General features: G+C 37.3%; 1 protein-coding gene across 11 annotated transcripts in view; it reads right to left on the reverse strand.

Annotated features, from left to right (window-relative positions):
- Positions 1-21143, reverse strand: part of CEP57L1 (centrosomal protein 57 like 1) — a 68094-nt gene that overhangs the window by 19322 nt on the left and 27629 nt on the right. For 6 of the 11 annotated variants that reach the window (XM_046005883.1, XM_046005882.1, XM_046005887.1 and 3 more), the window contains 3 exons: positions 3806-3888; positions 2437-2602; positions 221-400 (listed from right to left, as the gene is read on the reverse strand). In XM_046005883.1, coding sequence (XP_045861839.1) covers positions 221-400; positions 2437-2602; positions 3806-3808 — 349 coding nt within the window. In that variant the 5' untranslated portion in view covers positions 3809-3888. Of the gene's footprint in view, positions 1-220; positions 401-2436; positions 2603-3805; positions 3889-6937; positions 6957-20415; positions 20547-21143 lie in introns of those variants that run through there. The other 5 variants (XM_046005881.1, XM_046005880.1, XM_046005890.1 and 2 more) reach the window with 3 other exon arrangements.

Consider the following 21143-nt stretch of genomic DNA (forward strand, 5'->3'; position numbering starts at 1 on the left):
TGTCTTTTAATCTCAAGACTTTATGGACTGGGATAATAAACAATAGAAGTAAGCTCAAAGTGGTATTTATTTAATGCAAATATCACATTGTGAACAAGGCCTCAAGGTTTGAATATATATAAGAACAAAGATATTTGGGTAAATCTTAGACTGGGCTTTTTATTTTCAAGTTGTAAATTTCGATAACTCCTTGTTTCTGAGAACTACTGAATTTCCTTACCTTTTTTCTGCTTTATCAGTTCCTGGTGTGCCAGAATTCTTTCATTTGTTTCTTTCTCTAAGGCCTTTTTATACTGTGCTGCTTCTCTGGAAAGAATGTTTAGATTATCCTCAGCTTGTGTTCTCTCCAACTCTAAACGATGAATCTTTTCCTGAAGAGTTTTTAAGGCTAAAATAAGAGCTGATGAAAAAAATTTGCGTGTTACTTCAGTGAAAATTTCTGAACACTTACACAGTAGCAATAAAACTGAACAGTATTTTTGTTAGTGAGCCAGAAAAACATACAAGTAATATATATTTCTCAAAAACCCCATTAAAACTCTAAAAAGAGACAAGTTTTTTTCTAACATATCTTCTAAAAACAATGTATTATTGTATTTAGTAATTTTCTAGGTTTGAGATAGCTAATCAAAATTTAATTCAATAAAATAAATATCTTCAAATATTAAATCACAAACATTTGTTGTTTCCTTGTCTAAGACAGATTATTAATAATCACAGCATATGAGTTACAACAGTTTCTTCTACCAGAAAAAAAAAATTATAACCTAGTAGTTTAACTCACATCAGGCTTGAAAGATTTTAAGTGGTACACATGTACAACTGTGATTTTTATTCAGTTATATTAGTATCATCATGATTCGGGTATGTTCAGAGTTAGAAAATTTTCAAATAACTTTCTACTCAGTTATAACTTCTAACTATAAAACTGGAGTGGAATGGAATATAAGTAAATGTTATAGGTTAATTTTCATATGCCAGCTACCTTGTTTTATTATGCTTCACCTTACTGCATTTCATAGATAATGTATTTTTTATAAATTGAACAATGGTTTGTGGCAACCCTATGTTGAGTAAATCTACCAGCACCATTTTCCCAATAGCATTTGCTCACTGCGTGCAGGTCTCTGTGTTACATTTTGGTAATGTTTGTAGTATTTCAAACTTTTTGTTATTATTATATGTTATGGCAATCTGTGATCAGTGATTATGACTCATTGAAAGATCAGATGATGCTAATAAGCATTTTTTAGCAATAAAGTATTTTTTAGTTAAGATATATAGTATATTTTTTAGACACAATGCTATTGCACAATTAATGGACTACGTGTATAGTCTAAATGTAACCTTTATATGCACTAGGAAACCAAAAAATTCATTTGACTCATTTTATTTTGATATATTCACTTTATTACGGTGGTCTGGGATCAAACCTACAATATATCCAAGGTATGCCTGTAGTTCATATCCAATGAAAAAGATGTTTGCTAGAGATTACCATTTGGTTCTTTTTGGGTTTTGGGTTTTTTTTTTTAATAACAAATGAGATAGAGAAATTATATTTATTGCTTTTTAGATATGCAATACCTAATTTGCTGATTTGGAATATTTCTTATGGTTTTTTTCCTCCACAAAGCTAGTCTATTTATTAATGGTAACCATTATTAGAGAGTATTTTTAAAAAAGGTGATAAGCAGCGTTTTAGAAGGTAATTCACATGGCATAGGTATGTTTTCCTAATTCAATTCTGATATCCTCCTAAGTTTTTATTTTAAAAGTTACAACACTTTTATTTCATAGTTACTCCAATGTCAAGCATAATTTTGAAAATAGGCAATTTCTTAATTTAATCCTTGAATAAGATATAACTTTACCTAATTCACCAATATTCTAATCATCTAGTTTAGAAAGATTCCAAATCTGACCTTTCACTCTTCAAAGAGTATTTTCCCATTTTCTCATGTTTTTTTAGGATAAAATTGTAATTATGTGTCTAGCTGGTTAATCTCTATCTTACAGCTGAAGAAGCCAAAATAGAAAATGTTAAATAACTTGGGACGCCTGGGTGGCTCAGTTGGTTGAGCCACTGGCTGCCTTCGGCTCAGGTCATGATCCCAGCGTCCTGGGATTGAGTCCCACATCGGGCTCCTTGCTTGGGGGAGCCTGCTTCTCCCTCTGCTTCTGGCTACCACACTGCCTATGCTCGTGCTCTCTCTCTCTCCTTCTCTCTAACAAATAAATAAATAATATCTTTGAAAAAAAAAAAGTTAAATAACTTATCTATGTTTATTTTTAAGCTTTAAGCAACAGAGTCAAAACTAATAGTTTTATTAAGATTAAACAATCACACCTTTTTCTACATAAAAATGTAAAGTTTTGTATAACATATTTCGTATCATTCCCCTAATTTTAAATATGACTTCATATTAGAATTACCTTGGCTGTTTGGACTATGAAGCATTTTAGGAGAGGTGGCTTCCAAGTTTGTGGAGTGGTGAGTCTGAGATGCTGCATCATTCTGGGTAAATGATGGAATAAACACTCTTTCTGGAGGTTTATGATAGCTTCCTACGATACTGTGCATTAATTCAGAATCCATTATCTGTAGAGAATAAAGGAATAGTATAGTATAGCATTATTCTTTCCTATTTAAATGACAAAAATATTAGACAAAAATTTAGTTGAAACAACATAAATACATAATCATATACTGTGGAGTTATTTCTTTATGAGGTTAATTATCACAAATTCAACTATAATAAGCTCATCAGTACAAGAGAGAAAAATTATTATTTACTGTATAAATAGTATGGACAATTCTGCCTAATTTTCAGTGACCATATGCTCTGGAGTGAGCATTAATTATATGGGTGGTGTGAATTTGCTGGTTACTCAGTTGATCATAAGTTCATATACCTCTTGTCATCCAAGCACCTCTCTACAAACAGTGTGACTCTAGGGTTCTCAGGAAAGGTACATATTCTAAAAAGCAACATAGCTTTGAAACACAAGCCACCCATATAATCCAATTCTCAAAGACAGATTATTGAATTCCAATGTACTGGCTTCCTAAGGGATTTTCAAGGGTAATTTGGATATATCAATCTCTGAATCTAATCACTGAGTATGACACAACTCCACTTAATGTGCCAGTATTTTTCTTTTAAGTAGGTTCTAGACCCTGCATGGAACCCAGTGTGGGACTCAAACTCAGGTGGTAAGATGAAGAACTGAGCCGAGATCAAGAGTTGGATACTTAACCAACTGAGCCACCCAGGCGCCCCGATGGACCAGCATTCTAATCATAGTTTAGAATGGTTCTTAATCTGAAGAATCTAAAATAGTTTTGTTATTCTGGTATTATTTAATTTTGACGTTTTATTTTTTAGGAGAGCTCTTTTAACCATTTTAGCAGGCAATTTCCTATCTAATTTCTCCCAAATCACTTATTGTCCTTTCTGTAATTTAAATACTTTAGAAAAGGGGCACCTGGGTGGCTTAGTCAGTTAAGCAAATGACTCTTGAGTTTGGCTCAGGTCATGATCTCCGGGTCGTGAGACAGAGCCCTGTGTTGGGCTCCATGCGCAGCAGGAAGTCTGCTTGAGATTCCTTCCTTCTCCTTCCCCTTCTGTCCCACCCCAAGCTCACACACACACTCTGCCTATAAAATAAGTAAATAAATTTTTAATAAAATAAATAAAGGTTAAATAGCTTAGGAGGCTTTGCTAGAATATTTGATGCTCTTTGCTCTTGAGAAGCAATCATTTTTTGCTATTGTTATTAGTATCAACTACCATTTACTAACCATGTCTCCATCCCTCCGGGTTGTTGCTGCTCAGATACTGTGTGCTCCCCATGGGAGACTGCATCTATCTAAGTTGCCGTTCCCTCAAAAAATAAGAAAGCAAAGTTAGTCACAGCTGGCTCACAATGAAATAGAGGTAGGATCCCAAAGTACAGAAGTCCTGAATATGGCTGTACATCTTCAGAGAGAAGGCGTGTGGCTGAAGCTATCCCAAGAACCTTGGAATTACTCAAAATATCTCAGTTTTCAGCTCCTGGTGAGTTTCTCTAATAAAAAGAATGAAGTTTTACCATTAGTCACTGTACCCTGAGGTCCTTGAGGAGAATTCTGCTTCCTCTTTACCAAATACAGTATTTATTTCACAAACTAAATTTTGTACCAGTTAAAAAACAAATTCAAATTTGAAGTTTTTAATGTAAATGACTACTTAGAAGATGCCGGTAAGTTAAAAATTAGAACTAAAATTTATTTAAATGTGTAAACACATCTTAAAGTGGGGATAAGCAGAGTAACAACCCACCAGTAGGTGAAGAAAAAGAAAAGAAAACAGTATAGAAATGAAAGAAGACACACCATGCTGCTCAGTGGCTGTCTTGGTAATAAAGGTCCTAGCTTAACCCTTACAATCTAATCTAAGTCACAAACAAGTGCATAAACCCAGTAGAAATTTATACCCATAAAGAACTGTGGCATTCTAGGAGAAAAACTCACTCTGAAGGAAGATGAAAGAAGTACAGAAAGCTTGATCCAAAGTCAAAGCCTTACTTGATGGAGGAAGGGAGGAGTAATTTTGAGTAAAGCACAGACATGGTCATTCTAATTCATCTCTAACCCAGTCTCATGGACTCACACGTGGGTGTGGGGAAGGGGGAGGACTATAAGTAAAAAACTGAGAAAGGCTGGGACATTAGCTGTCCTGCCTTGTGTAGAATGGTATATTCCAATAAAGAGGAAAATTGCTAGAGATCACTAACAACAGTTTTGATATTTTGAGGGCTCTGGTGCATTGTTAGTACCATTCAGCAATTGAAAGGGAGCAGCTGGAAGGGACATACATATTCACGGGCATGTATGACCGAAATTTCTAGAGAAAAAATTTCTCAAAGTAGAGAGGTGCTTAAACCCCAACCTCCAAGGATTCTGACCAATCTGGTGTGGAGCCTAGCTGTAGGTCATTGAAAAGACCTCAGAAAATGCTGTGGAGCACTTTAGAGGATTTGCAAGTGGGGGCGAAAGGCTGTGAAATGTGAGTCTCATTTGCATCAACAGCCTAGTAAAGCTTAGGGAAATTCAAGTTATAACTAGAACCATTACTGACAGTTTGTAAACAACCAGGGATATAATCCATTTCTCTCTATAATACATAAAATTAAGACACCTTTGTGGAATGCAGCTAAGGAGCCACTGCAAAAAGAAATACCCACCCCCCAACAAAACAAACTGTGTCAGACACAAATATTGTAAACTGAAAACCATTTTTACTTGTTCTTGAGGGAAACAATTGTTCCAAAATGGTCCTTTTTAAAAACCAGTGTCTATTCTGGCTAGTGGCTGACTGTGCCATCATCTCTGCATAATCCCATAGGACTGTTAGGGAGACAGCATTAGGACACAGAGATACTACAATGGGTTCTAGGAATAGGGTACTCTCTGTTTCCCACACTGCTCTATTATTATTATTATTATTACTATTATTATTATTCTCATTTTGTAAATGAAGAAATAGAGGCAGAGAGGTTACTCAAGGTATTACAACTTGCAAGTGGTAAACCAGGAATTAAAACTAGCCAGTTCAATTCCAAAGCCTGGGTTCTTAATCACTATATTTAACAGCCCATAGTTTGGGGACATTTGCAGTTAGTCAGGTGTGAGATGATGCTGCATTTGGATTCGGGTGGTGACAATGGAGAGGAAGAGAGTGTACAGAAGCAAGATGCATCTTGAAGATTAAGAGGAGAAGAAAACAAGAAATCAAGTTTTCCAGCTTAAATAACTGGGTAGATGATAGTGCCATTCATTAAAAAAAAAAAAACAAAGACCATGACTACTCACATAATACTGACATGTGTCAAACACCAGTCTAAGTGTGAGACATCCGAGTTAAATTATGAAATAGGGAGTTTGTTAGAAGAGTCTAAAGCTTGGAGGAGAGATCTACTATAGGAATATAAAGAACGGCATTGTCAGCATATGGATGGTATAGAAAACCACAGGAATAGAAGTCACCTAAAAGGAAGAGTATAAATAGAAAAGATTTCAGGTAAGGAAGAAAAACAAGAGAAAGAGAAACCTGTGACAGAAAAGAACCAGAAAAGTGTGACGTCAGAAATAAAGAGAAGAGGGGCACCTGGGTAGCTCAGTTGGTTAAGCAACTGCCTTCAGCCCAGGTCATGATCCTGAAGTCCTGGGATCAAGTCCCTCATTGGGCTTCCCTTCCTGCTCAGAGGGGAGTCTGCTTCTCCCTCTGACCCTGACCCCTCTCATGCTCTCTCTCACTCTCTCTCTCTCTCAAATAAATAAAAAAAACTTAAAAAAAACAAAAAACAAAACAAGAAAAGAAATAGAGAAAGAAGACTGTTACAAGGAGGGAGTAGTTTAGATTAAAAAAAAAAAAAAAGGCAACTGATTTTGAAAAGGAAGAGACCACTGAAGGTATAATGTAAGAACTGAAGACAGTTCCAAAGGCCTCATACTAAAAGAACAAGTAGAAGAAGAGAAACCAGCGAAATACAGAAATTTTCTTCAAATTAGGATGTCCTTTTGCAATTATCTGGCTTAAAATGACCCAAGACTCATAAACTGTGTCATGTCACTCATACTGTGAGCTAACTTGCCAGAAGTCACAGTGCAAACAACTGTACCCATCATTCATTTGCACAGAATCAATACTTTTCATTCTTGAAAACTTCCGTGGCAGGAAAATACATTACATACAATTTCACCAACTGAATTCATTATTCCCCCAAAATTCATATGTTGATGCTCTAACTTCCAGTATTTTAGATTGACTATGTTTAGAGATAGGGCCTTAAAAAGGTGATTAAGTTTAAACAAGACTCTTAGGATGGGCTCTAATCCAATCTAACTGGCGTCCTTGGAAAAAGAGGAAATTTGGACATACAAATTATGTACCAGGGATGTGCCAGGGATCCGGAAGACACAGTGGAAAGACAACCATCTGCAAGCCAAGGAGAGAGTCCTTAGAAGAAACCAAATCTACTGACATCTTGAGCTTGGACTTGTAGCATCGAGAACTGTGAGAAATAAATTTTCTGTTGCTTAAGCGACCCTGTCTGTGGTATTTGTTTTGGAAGCCCTAGCAAACTAACATACTGACTGCAACTTACACCTTTGTTTCAGTGAATGAAACACAGGAATAGTGACAAGGACATAACAACAGATGCCGGAGATTTATGCTATTTAGAGGACATAATAAAGTTATTTGCAATTTAGAGTTTCCTACTTGATGTGAAACAATTATGTAACCCTACCTTGATTTATTTTCCCCCTATAACTTACCTTTAGTAATTTCTTAAGCTTAATAAATTGAATAGGAAATTGTTAATGTGCTATCCTGTATGCAATAATTTAAAGTGATTAAAAATGCTCCAGCAAAATCAAATGGAAGAATAAACTAAAATCATGCTTTTAATTCATATTCATTTAATTTATATGTATTTGTATTAGTTTCTGACCCAAATACTAGCATTTTTACCTAAAATATTATAAAATATTTATTTCCTCAATAGTTTATATTAAAAATGAAAGAATAATGCTGTAGAGTTAAGAAATAAAGTGTCATTCGTCTCCAAGGCAAGGGAGACAAAAACAAAAAGGAACTTCTAGGACTTCATCAAGATAAAAAGCTTCTGCACAACAAAGGAAACAGTCAACAAAACAAGGAGGCAACCCTCAGAATGGGATAAGATATTTGCAAATGACACTACAAACAAGGCTGATATCCAAGATCTATAAAGAAATTCAAACCCCCAAAACAAATAATCAAGTCAAAAAATGGGCAGAAGGCATGAACAGACACTTCTCAAAAGAAGACACACAAATGGCTAGCAGACACATGAAAAAATGTTCATCATCATTAGCCATCAGGGAAATTCAAATCAAAACTACAATGAGATACCACCTCACACCAATTAGAATGGCAAAAATTGACAAGGCAAGAAACAACAAATGTTGGAGAGGTTGTGGAGAAAGGGGAACCCTCTTACACTGTTGGTGGGAACGCAAGTTGGTATAGCAACTTTGGAAAATAGTGGGGAGGTTCCTCAAAAAATTAAAAATAGAGCTACCCTATAACTCAGCAAATGCACTACTGGATATTTACCCCAAAGACACAGATTTAGTGACAAGAAGGGCCACTGCACCCCAGTGTTCATCCAGAAATGTCCACAATAGCCAAATAGTGGAAAGAGAAGAGATGCCCTTCAACAGACAAATGGATAAAGAAGATGTGGTCCATATACACAACAGAATACTACTTAGCCATCAGAAATGATGAACACTCAACTTTTACATCAACATGGATGGGACTGGAGATTATGCTAAGTGAAATAAGTCAGCAGAGAAAGTCAATTATCATATGGTTTCACTTATTTGTGGAACATAAGGAATAGCATGGAGGAAATTACAAGGAAGGGAACAAAGAAGGGGGGGAAATGGAGGAGAAGATGAACCATGAGAGACTACAGACTCTGAGAAACAAACTGAGGGTTTTAGAGGGGACAGGGATGGGGGGATGGGTTAACCCAGTAATCAGTATTAAGGAGGGCACTTACTGCACGGAGCACTTGGTATTAAAAGCAAACAACAAATCATGGAACACTACATCAAAAACTAATGATGCACTGTATGGTGACTAACATAACATAATAAAAAAAGAGAATTTAAGTGTCATTGAAAAAACCACAGCACTGTAAAATTAGAAAAATATGACACACTTGAATTACAGGGACATATAAATAACAAATCTGAAGGTTAAGGTACAATCAAATTCAGGCAACTTTGGAATACAGTGAAATAGTTTTTTTTTTTCTGTTTTTTGTTTTTTTTTTAGGATTTTATTTATTTGAGTGAGTGAGTGAGCATGGAAATAGGGAGTGGCAAAAGCAGACTCCTCACTGACCAGGGAACCTGATACGGGCCTTGATTCCAGGATCCTGAAATGACCTCAGCTGAAGGCAGACGCTTAACTGACTGAGCCACCCAGGCACCCCTAGAGTCTGGTTTTTAAAAAACATTATCTAACACTTTCCTCCAAAAAGTATTAAGAGGTGACAAAGGATATATTTCAAGTTATTTAGTTTGAAACAACGGGGACTATATTCAAAATGTTTGAGAAGTCCATGGTACCATAAATCTGTTTAAGTCATAAATATTTGGGAGTCCTAGAACTGACAGGGAAATTTCATATATCCATTTAAAATTTAGGTCAGCTGCAATCTTCACATTTTATAGATGTAGAAGCCAAAGTCCAGAGACACTAACTACTAATCACATAGCTCAAGTTTCCTGCACTCCAAAATCCATGGAGTTCGAGAAAAATATTCTCTCTTAAGGACTCTGTTATTTATATTTATCTAAACAGAAACTACCCTAATGGAGTGTCATCAGGAAAATGCCTTCTGGAGAAAAATGGGACGTTTAAGAAACACTGAATCATGCATAGAATCATGTTATCTTGGCAAAGCCTAAGAGCATCTTAAAGGCCATCTATTCTCCAAATGAAATTTCACAAACTTATTCTCATACTATCTTTAACAAGTCATCTAAGCTCTGCTATAGGTCTCCAGAGAGACAGAACTCACTATCCTCATGCTGAATTCAAAGTTGCTGTCTCTGATTCTTACAGATTACACAGATTTTGCGAGGAAAAAAGTAGGGCTTCTATATTTATTGACAGGTTGCATTGAATATTGACTGTGATAACTAATATATTACATATTGAATTCATCTAACAAAAACTTGCTGCAGAATTTAGGATCATTTTCAAGCTTCAAATTTCATCCCTGTATGTGAAAAGCCTGTAAAAGAGTAATCCCATCCCCTGAGGGCAAAACTGATAAATCAAATAGCCATGACTCAATCATATAACTGATAACTTATTTCTGATTAAATCTCAGTAGAATGGACTAGATCCAGCTTAGCACAGCTGAATTCTAATTTAGGAGATAACTTTAGCATGTTCTGGTCACAGACCAGCAAATTCCTTTCTTCTTAATAACCTAATAGAGTTAAAAAAATAATTTACCATATACATAATACAGACACGTACGGTTAAAGGAATTATAACAAAACAAATTTTTGTGTATCTACGCCTAGATTAAGAAATAGTGTGATAGTGCTGTTGAAGCCCTCTCTGTCTCGAATTTTTGTGTATCTACGCCTAGATTAAGAAATAGTGTGATAGTGCTGTTGAAGCCCTCTCTGTGTCTTCCCCATTTCTTGCATTGAATTTTGTGTTACTCATTTTAATGCCTATTAAGTTTAGTCATATTTGTATGCATCCTTACCAATATATTGTTTGGTGTTGATGGTTTTTAAACTTTCTACAAGTGGAACCATACTTTTTTCATTCAAAATATCTTGGTATTTATGTTGGAACATGAAGCTGTGTGGTATTCATTTTCACTTCTGTATAGTATTCTATCACAGAACACAGATCCTAGAAGGCATTAATTCCCATCACTGCCCTCCAGACTCATATAATACTATGGTTCTGAAATTTTTAGTTTTACTTGTATTTTAACCACACAAATTAGACAATATTGCTTTGATTTATAAAGTCAATGTTTGCTGTATTCACCTACAAGCTTTTGCTCATTGTGGTGGACATTATGCTGCATTGCCTGGATTCCCTTTTAGGAATGTGAACTTTTCCCAGTTCCTGGGAAAGCTGCCAGAAAGTGGCTCTTGGCTGATGGCCCTCTTTGGGGATTGCTTTGCCTAGAGAATACTGTCTCATCTAAGGTCAAGGCTACTTCCAGGGGCAGTCCACATCCAATGAGGGTAAAAATGTCTGACCCTCTTGTCCCAACTCAAGTCAACAACAAAGGATCACCCATCTCCAGAGCTCCCTGTAGTAGCAGTGAAACCTTAGTTGGGTCTTCGCTGAAGCTGGACTTCTCTGCCTAACAGTGCTTCCTTCTTCTCCCTTCTACATGTATTGATCCCAAGAATAGTTTCTAATAAATGTGTATACTTACACCTTTAACTAGGAAAATACTTCAAAACCAGTATTTAAAGCAATTTTCTTCAGAGAAGATTTCTATTTGTTTCTGCTAGGTCCACAGGGCACCCCAATTCAAGCACCATTAAATAACTTTTATATTGAGGTTTTGTTTTGTTTTGTTCTGGTGCAGTATGAATTCCAAGTCCAATCCCACATGTGATTAGGAGAGATTCTTTTGTCCACTTCATCCAAAGCCAAGGATGAAACAAACAGTGTCATCCTGAAGAGCAGGTTATTTTCCTGTCATTAATAGAAGGTTTTATCCTTTGGGGAATCCCAGCTTTTTACACTGTAGTGTCCAAACTTACGAGCATGCCCATCAGAATTTGTCCCTCGCCCCAGGCAAGCAGAAATACCTCCTTAATGCCCAGGTTCTGGGCCATCAAGGATCACAGAAGGTGTCCTCAGGGATAAAATGGGTTCTAGGGCTCATTTATCTCTGTGGAACTGGGCTTTCGCATTACATACGGCCTCCTATTTCCCCCCTTACTTCGCTTCCAACTCAGTCATGCCTTTCGAAAGTTGTTTTAACATTTTATACAGCATTTCTGTGTTCTTTACCAGAGGAGGTTTCTCTGAACAACTAATCTGCCATGCTGCATGAAAGTGTAACAACTTCAGACATATTTAAGAGATCCTAAATGCTTTAGACCAACCAGTTGTGTTTTTTTTTTTAAAGATTTTATTTATTTATTTATTTGACAGAGAGGCAGGCAGAGAGAGAGGGGAAAGCAGACTCCCTGCTGAGCAGAGAGCCCAACCAGCGGCTCCATCCCCTGGGATCATGACCTGAGCTGAAGGCAGAGGCTTTAACCCACTGAGCCACCCAGGCGCCCCAAGATCAACCAGTTTTAATTACACAGATAGAATGAGATTTACATTTTCAAAAGGAAAGAGAGTTTATATCTTTCCATTCAGCTAAAGTTCTCAAAGCTACTCCATATTCTAAAGTTTGTTCTTCTTCAACAACAGAAAGTATTATTTGGTTACTCATTAATTAAATACAGAGTTCACTAGCAGGATTCAGACAATAGAGAGTACTTGGTAAACAATTTGTAAACTGAAAGTAAGAAAAGCACACTACAGGGGTGTCTGGCTTGCTCAGTTGGTAGAACACATGACTCTTGATCGCAGGGTTGTGAGTTCCAGCCCCATGTTAGGTGCAAAGATTTCTTAAAAGTGAAATCTTTAGGGGCACCTGGATGGCTCAGCCGGTTGAGCATCCTACGCTCGGTTTTGGCTCGGGTCATGATCTCATGGTCATGGGATCGAGCCCAATGCTTGAGATTCTCTCTCCCTCTGGCCCTCCAAACCCCGCCATACTGCTTGCACACATGGTCACACTCTCTCTCCCTCTCAAAAAAAATAAAAATAAAAATAAAAATAAAAAATAAAAAAGTTGAAATTAAAGAAAAGAAAATCACACTATATATTTAACTTTTAAAAATATGCAATGAGGGGCGCCTGGGTGGCTCAGTGGGTTAAAGCCTCTGCCTTCAGCTCAGGTCATGATCTCAGGGTTCTGGGATCAAGCCCCACACTGGGCTCTCTGCTCAGCAGGGAGCCTGCTTCCCTTCCCCTCTCTCTGCCTGCCTCTCTGCCTACTTGTGATTTCTGTCTGTCAAATAAATAAAATCTTTAAGAAAAATTAAAAAAATAAAAATATGCAATGACTTTATATGAATACCATAACTATTACATTCCAAAATTCAGGAGCAGTTTAGTCATTATGCTTCAATGATTATCATATATAATGTATTAACAGTAACAACAAATATCTTACATTTAATATATTGGCCACTTGACATTCAAACTGCTCTATTTAATACAGTAAATAATCAACTTAAATAGCCCTTACTGGGTATAGTAAGCCTTGGGTGGCTCAGTTGGTTAAGTGTCTGCCTTTGGCTCAGGTCCTGATCTCAGGGTCCTGGGATTGCACTGGGCTCTCTGCTCAGCGGGGAGTCGGCTTCTTCCTCTCACTCCCCCTCTGTGCTCTCTTTCTCTCAAATAAATAAATAAAATATATTTTTAAAGATTTTATTTATTTATTTGACAGAAAGAGATCACAAGTAGGCAAAGAGGCAGGCAGAGAGAGTTTGGGGAGAGGTAGGCTCCCCGCTGAGCAGAGAGCCTGATGCGGGACTCAATCCCAGGACCCTGCGACCACAACTTGAGCTGAAGACAGCAGCTTAACCCACTGAGCCACCCAGGTGCCCAAATAAAATATTTTTTTAAAAATAGCCCTTGGGGCACCTGGGTGGCTCAGTGGGTTAAGCCGCTGCCTTTAGCTCAGGTCATGATCCCAGGGTCCTGGGATCGAGTCCTGCATCGGGCTCTCTGCTCAGCAGGGAGCCTGCTTCCCTCTCTCTCTCTCTCTGCCTGCTTCTCTGCCTACTTGTGATCTCTGTCAAATAAATAAATAAAATCTTAAAAAAATATAAAAAAATAAAAATAGCCCTTACTGGATTTGAAAAGTCATTCTGCAGCCATCATAGTAAAGATTAATTTAGGCAAGAAGCATTAATACTAAATCCAAGGGTGGAAATTTTGATGAGGAGTGGGATATCTGCATGGTCTTGAAGTATCTCTTTCACAGATTGCTTGTAAGTTTCAAGAAAAAACAGGAGTAACTATATGAGAAACAGAGTAACACTTGAATTGGATAATTAAAATTAATACCACCCCTAAAAGGTAAGATGGACATCATGTACCTCTGTAGGTGAAGCCCTGAAAAAGACATGTCACTTAAGCAGTATTCTGTCCAGGAATGTATAACCTGAATCTCAACATAAGAAAAAATCATTAAAGCCCCAAATGAAAAACATTCTATTTTTTATAGAGGGGGAAACTGTTTTCCTTAAGAAATATCAAAAGTCTTTTTTAAAATTTTTTATAAGATTTTATTTATTTATTTGACAGAGAGAGATCACAACTAGGCAGAGAGGCAGGCAGGGAGGGAGGGGGAAGCAGGCTCCCCACTAAGCAGAGAGCCCGATGCAGGGATGGATCCCAGGACCCTGAGATCATGACCTGAGCCGAAGGCAGAGGCTCAACCCACTGAGCCACCCAGGCACCCCAAGAAATGTCAGAAGTCTTAAAAGACAATGACATTTCTCAGTATATCCGAAAGAACTGAAAGCAGAACTGAGAAAATATCTGTACATCCATGCTTGTAATGGCATCATTCACAATAGACAAAAGGTCGAAGTCATCCAAATATCCATCAATAGATAAATAAAATGTATACATGCATTGGCAATAATACAATGGGCTATAATTCAGCCTTAAGAAAAAAGAAATTTTGAAACACACTGAAACATGGATAAACACTAAGGACATCATGCTAAGTGAAATACACCAACCAAAAAGACAAAATAATGTATGATTCCCTTATAAGTGGTATTGGGAGTAGTCCAGTTCATATTAACAGAAAGCAGAATGGTGGCTGAGAGGAAGGGTAAATGGGGAGTTACAGAGATTCGGTTTTCCCAGATGAAAAAATTCTGTAGGTTGGTTGCCTAACAATATGTGGTAGGGGAGAAAACAAGTTAAAAATAAGGTATGACTGAATGGGATCAGTTCCATAACAAAAGTGTACACAGAGTGCCATGGGAATACAAAAGATATTATCTAACTCTTCCTGACTGATGGAGAAATAAGAAAAGCCAGAACTAATTTAGAATTACAGCTTTGAAGGAGGAGTTTAGGTAAACATGCCAGAGTGGACATATACACTAATTTGCTCCCTCTTGCAAACACACTAAAATAATACTAAAACACTTTTTTAAAAAAGGTATCAACCTGCGAGGACAACAAGAGAACTCTGGAAAAATCGAAAACAGATGTACAAATAGTAGTAGAATGAGCTAATGCAAAAAAGGCAGTCTCCTAACCCAAGGAAGAAAAGTGATTTTTAAGTTTACCCTGCAGAACCTCCAAACGACTTGGGACAGAGCTGCACCTTTGTAAGGTAAGAGTTAAGATAGAGCCAAACACTAGAAAACAGTATGAAAGTTTACGTTAGTAAATTGTATGCCCAAACTCTCTTCATCTCTCTATGAAGCCAGAAGACTGCTTTATCCCCATCTGGGAAGAAGACTGGAACTTTTGTTTTATTTTTTCTAAAAGGGAACGACAGAGTAACTCTAAATTGAGGGACTCCCAGCATAGGTGAGGGCAGCACCTGACTCAAGGCAGGAACATTCCAGTTCTCAGAACACTGATAGTCTAGATTATATCCAAGTGAAGATGGGAATATCCTGATGAAGAGACTATGACTAGTCCAAGTTAACAAAGACACTAAAGATGATAAAATAAATGGATTGGATGGATTTGGAGTTTCCATTTAGTTTTTCAGTATCTGACTCTGAGATTTAAGTTGTTTAATCAAGCCTTACCAGACACTGAGGAAAGATATGAAAGACAGAAACCAAAACAAGCAAACAAGAGGCTTAACAGGAACACGAAATTTGGAAATATTTAGTCAGATAGGATGTAAAATCACTGAAGGACATGACAGACCCTAGTGAATTTGACTGGAGCACAGTGAATACATGTTAGCAGTAAGAGATGGCTGAAAAGGTATGTAAGGGCCAAACCATAAAGGACCTTGTACATCAAACTGAGAGTCTTCCATAGGATAAGGCAATGGGGAGCTAATGAAGGATATAAAGGAAAATAATACGATCATATTTATGTTCTGAAAAGGTTATTCAGGTGGCTATGAGATAGATGGACTGGTGAGGGAGAAATTATTAACAGAGGGACAAAGAGGTTGCTGAAGCACTTAAGACAAGGAAAAATATAGGTCTGAATTAAGACTGGAGTAGATGAGATGAACATAAAAAAGATACTGAGAAGATATAATTGAAAGGGCTTAGCAACCAACTAGGTACGTGAAATGGGAAAATCGGGGAGAGGGAAGAATAAAAAATGCTTCCAAAATTTTCACTTGGGCAAATGAAGAGATGGCAATGGCATTCATGGAAACAAGAAATAATATAAAAGGAGATGCAAGTCTAATGGAAAACAATGAATTCTATTCTAGATATGTCAAGTTTGAGGTACTGGAAACAAAGCTATTCAGCAATCAGACTGAAATATCGGTCAGTTTTAGGTAGGCAGGCTAGGCTAGATCTAGAGACATAAATTTATAAATTAGAGATGATCTCTAGATCATCCAAGGATAGTATAAAGACTATCAGTGTGTGTGTGTGTGTATGCATGGAAAGCAGTGGCTGAGATTCAAAGCCTTTGTTCATTAGAGAGCTACTGAACTCCATTGGGGTGCCCCATAGACATATTTAGGGAAAATTTTAGGAGGGTAGAATTACAGACTTAGGAGAGAAAAAGGTGGGGCTCAGAATGCTAAAGACCGCTAACATTTAGAAGGCAAATGAATGAATAAAATATTTCAAAGGTCAAAGAAGGGGTAGGAAAAAGCAGGACAAAGTGGTAACAAAGGAGTCAAAGTGAGACAAGTAAATATTTAGTTATCTACCTCTCACATGCCTGAGATTTTTCTTGCTTTGTGAGGTAGGCCTGTATTGCTATATACTTTCCTCCTGGGTCTGCTTTTGCTGAATCCCAAAGATTTTGGAACATTGTGTTTTCATTTTCATTTGTTCCCATTTTTTAAAAAATTCATTCTTTTATTTCCTGGTAGACCCATTCATTGTTTAGTATCATGTTGTTTAACCTCCATGCATCTGTGGTCTTTCCAGATTTTTTCTTGTTTTCTTTCTAGTTTCATAGCATTGTGGTCAGAAAATATGCATGGTATGATCCCAATCATTTTGTACTTGTTGAGGCCTGATTTGTGACCTAGTATGTGATCTATTCTGGACTTGAAAAAAAAAGTGTATTCTGCTGCTAAAAGATGGAACATTCTAAATATATCTGTTAGGTCCATCTGGTCCACTTTGTCTTCAAAGCCATTGTTGATTTTCTGTTTAGATGATCTGTATGTTGATGTCAGTGGGTGTTAAAGTCCCCTACTATTATTGCATTATTATCAATTAGTTCCCTTATTTTTGTTATTGTTTTATATATTTAAGTGCTTCCATGTTAGGGGAATAAATATTTATAATTGTTAGATCTTCTTGTAGGATAGTCCCTTTTTTATTACATAGTGCCCTTCTTCATCTCTTGTTAGTCTTTGGTCTAAAATTTACTTTGCCTGATAGAAGCATTATTATTCCAGCTTTCTTTGGATATCCGTTTGCATGATAAATGCTTCTCCATCCCCTCACTTTCAATCTGCAGGTATCTTCAAGTCTATGATGAGTCTCTTGTAGGCATTATACAGATGGGCCTTTTTTTTTTTTTTTTTAAATAATCCATTCTGAACCTATGTCTTTTGGTTGGAGCATTTAGTCCATTTACATTCAGAGTAGTTACTGATGGATATGTATTTAGTGCTATTTTATTACTTGTTTTGTTTTTGTTTCTGGAGATTTGTCCTGTTCCTTTCTAGTCTTTGTCACTTTTGGTCTTTCCTTTCCACTCAAAGAGTCCCCTTTAATATTTCTTGCAGGGTTGGTTCAGTGGTCATGAACTCCTTTGGTTTTTGTTTGTCTGGGAAACTCTTTATCTCTCCTTCTACTTTGAATGATAGCTTTTTGCTGGATAGAGTATTCTTGGCTGCAGATTTTTCCCATTCAGCACATTGACTACATCATGCCACTCCTTTCTGGTTTGGCAAGTTTCTGTTGAGAGATCTGCAGCTAGCCGTAAGGGTACTCCCTTGTAAGTTAGGGACTTCTTTCTGCTTTTAGGATTTTTTTATCTTTATATTTTGCAAATTTAAGTACATTATGTCTTTGTATTAGCCTGCTTTTGTTGATTTTGAGGGGAGTCCTCTGTGTCTCCTGGATCTGGATATGTTTCCTTCCTCAGATTAGAGAAGTTTTCAGCTATTATTTCCTCAAATAAATTTTCTGCCCCCTTTCTGTCTCTCTTCTTCTGAGACTCCCTTAGTACGAATGTTATTACGTTTGATGGAGTCACTGAATTCCCTAGGTCTATTCTTGTGTTCCACAGTTCTCTCTGTTCTCTCTTTTGTTCAGCTTCATTATTTTCTGTTATTTTATCTTCTATATCACTTACTCATTCCTCTGCTTCTTCCATCCTTGTGCTCATTACATCAAATCTGTTTCAAATTTCAGTTATTGCATTTTTCATTTCTGTTTTTTAACTCTTTTATCTCTGTAGTAAGGCACACCCCTGAAATCTTCCACTCTTTTCTCAAGCCCAGAGAGTATCCTTATGATTGTTGCTTTAAATTCTCTATCACGCATGTTACTTATATCTGTTTCACTTAGGTCTCTGGCCATGAACTTATCGTGTTCTTTCAAGATGAATTCTTCTGTCTTGGCATTTGTCTAAGTCTCCGTCTTCTGAGGGTTAAAAAAGCCTGTTCTGTTTCCTGCTCCTAAGAGTAATGGCTTAATGAAGGAAAGGTCATGTGGTGTCCAGGGCCTGGTGTTTCAGGGGAAGTTTCTAGTGTTTACTACATGTACTCTGCTGCTGTGTTTTGGCTGTTTTATCCTTTTGGCCGATTGTCTGCAGAGGCTCTCCTTGCCTGCAATGGGCAGTGTTTTGTCCTTGGCCAGAATGTGTTATGTTTCAACCTGCTACTACTTCCGGTAGAAATGAAGCCCTGCAGAACTCTCTGGCTGGTGATGTGGGCAGGGGTTTCTGCTGGTCTTCTGGGGAAGGGGCCCACTGTGCTGGTACTGAGGCAAACTTGATCAAGCAGGGCGGTACCAACAAAATGCAGGGTTGTGGGACTTGGTATAAGCAGGTTAGGCAGCCAGTGATGGCGCTGTAATGATTATGACAGGTGTCTCTGTGTTTATGCTGAGGGGTGGGGAGGGAAATGATGCCTGCCTGCTCCTTTGTCCCTAGAGAGGGGTCTCCGTGCCCATTGCTCTCAGGGAATCACTCCAAGAGCAAATAATCTCCCCTCTGTGTGTCCCAGGCATTTCTCAGATCACTGTTTCCACACTATCTGGCTCCAGCTTGTTTGTCTGCCTTCTCTCCAGGGGCAGCGCAGTGCCCACCTGGCTCTAGCCAAGCCAAGCCTGCTGACCTTGAAGACTCCAGGCTTTAAGGATGTGGTGCGGGCAGAGGCCTGTGCTGATCTTCTGGGGGAGAGTCTCACCATTCTAGGACTGAGGGAGGTTTGACTGAGAAGGGCTGTTGCACCAGAGCACAGAGGAGTGGGATTTGTTGCAAGCAAGCTAGGCAGCTAGTGTTGAGGTGAGCTGCCCTCCACAGGTGGCTCTGGGTTTACACTGAGGAGTGGGTAAGGAAAATAGTGCCCACTGGCTCCTGCTCCTTTGTCCCTGGACAGGTATCTCCTGAAGTTACCTCTCAGGGACAGCACTAGGAAGAGCGAATTATCTCCTCCCTGTGTGTGAACGCCTCACAGGCGTTCCTCAGAAGGCTATTTCCACAGGTCTGCCTCTGGGTTGTTTGCCTGCCTTCTTTGCAGGAGCAAGGCAGCGCTCTTAGGGCTCTATCCTAGCCAAGCCCGGCTGACTTTACAGATCCAGTTTTTGAGCCCTGCTGGATACAAGAACTCAGGAAAACAGCCCCTCCCGTTTTCCTTCCCAGCCAATGGCTTTGGGGAAGTGCTCTTGTGCATTCCCCCTTCACATTCATTATCTTAAATGAGTCTGAAGAGGAGAAATATGATTATATGAGTATAACCATATTTAAGTTTTTTTTAAAAGAATATAAAGTAATGCCAATCTTCTACAAATATTTTATAAATTAAAACAGAGCATCTAATTGTTATGTGCAGTTAATTCAACTCAATGTCATGCAATAAAAGCTGATTTCCAAGCAAGCTTATCAATTGCCAAATTTAAAATCTCTAGACTTATGAACATTTTATCTAATTAGAAAGTTAGATATTTCCTTATTGAATCTGAATCCAGTAAGTTTCAGACTTTACAATGTCCGAGACTACTTAAATGATTAGACTCCCCATCATCTTTACCTGTAGTTTATCTTGAATATTTAGTTCATGAGAAAATCCTTCTGATTTATTGTAGAGTAAATAAAGAAGAACATAAAATTATATAATTACAGTCCAATTTTAAAGGGGATAAAGATAAGCATATATAAAAGACTACTAAATATATTAAAATGTTAATAGATGAACAAGAGACCGTCATTTTTCTTATTTCAGCCTTCTTATACATTTTTTATAATAAACACATATCAGTTTTATAATAACAAACAAGTATTTTTATGCAAATAGTTTCCTCTTAACTAGATTTCTGCAGAGGAAGAAATAGCTTGAAGATGCACAATATTGATAATTTATATGGATATGTGTTGGGGCACTTACATCTCATTTTTAAGGGTCTTATGTCTCCTATATCAATAGAAACTCAGGGAGGGCAATTATGTTTATTTCTTTTGTAAGTTCCTGCAGTCCAAACTGCTGTGTTCTGCAAAGGGGCATTGTATCCTCAGGGCCTAATCAAAGAAAAAAAATTGTAAAATGAATCCCCTGAAACTAATTTGTTAGATCAGCAACTTTTCCCTACTTCTCTATGCTAATGTTTGTTATGGTTAAATCCAACAATTTATAAATACTGTCTTAAGTTATAAAAATAGTCACATACTGTACCTTGGTATGTATTTTGTATACAGTGCTTTATTATAATATCATTTCACTTAAGTAAGCAAATCATAAATCTTAGGATTTTAAATTATTACTGGTAATATTTTTTCAGAAAGTTCTAACTTTCTTTTAACTCAGTTATTTTGAAAGAATTTCAACATTCTTACAATGTTCATTATATTTATCTGTTGAACTTAAATCTGCTTCTAACCATTTCTCCTTAGAAAGGTTGATGGCAACATTAGTAAATGTATAAAGAATTTAGAAAATTGAGTCAACAAATAATGAGTTTTAAAGTTAACAGTGCTCATATTAATTGTCACAAACTCACTTTCTTAACCTATTACAGTCTGCTCCCTACCCCCCCCCCCACCCCAGCCAATATCCACGTACACAAATTGGGCACATTCAATGTCCAGAATTAATTACAGGAGTGCACTGATTACTTA

Source organism: Meles meles, chromosome 5, assembly GCF_922984935.1.
Source record: "Meles meles chromosome 5, mMelMel3.1 paternal haplotype, whole genome shotgun sequence".
Taxonomy (NCBI): Eukaryota; Metazoa; Chordata; class Mammalia; order Carnivora; family Mustelidae; genus Meles; species Meles meles.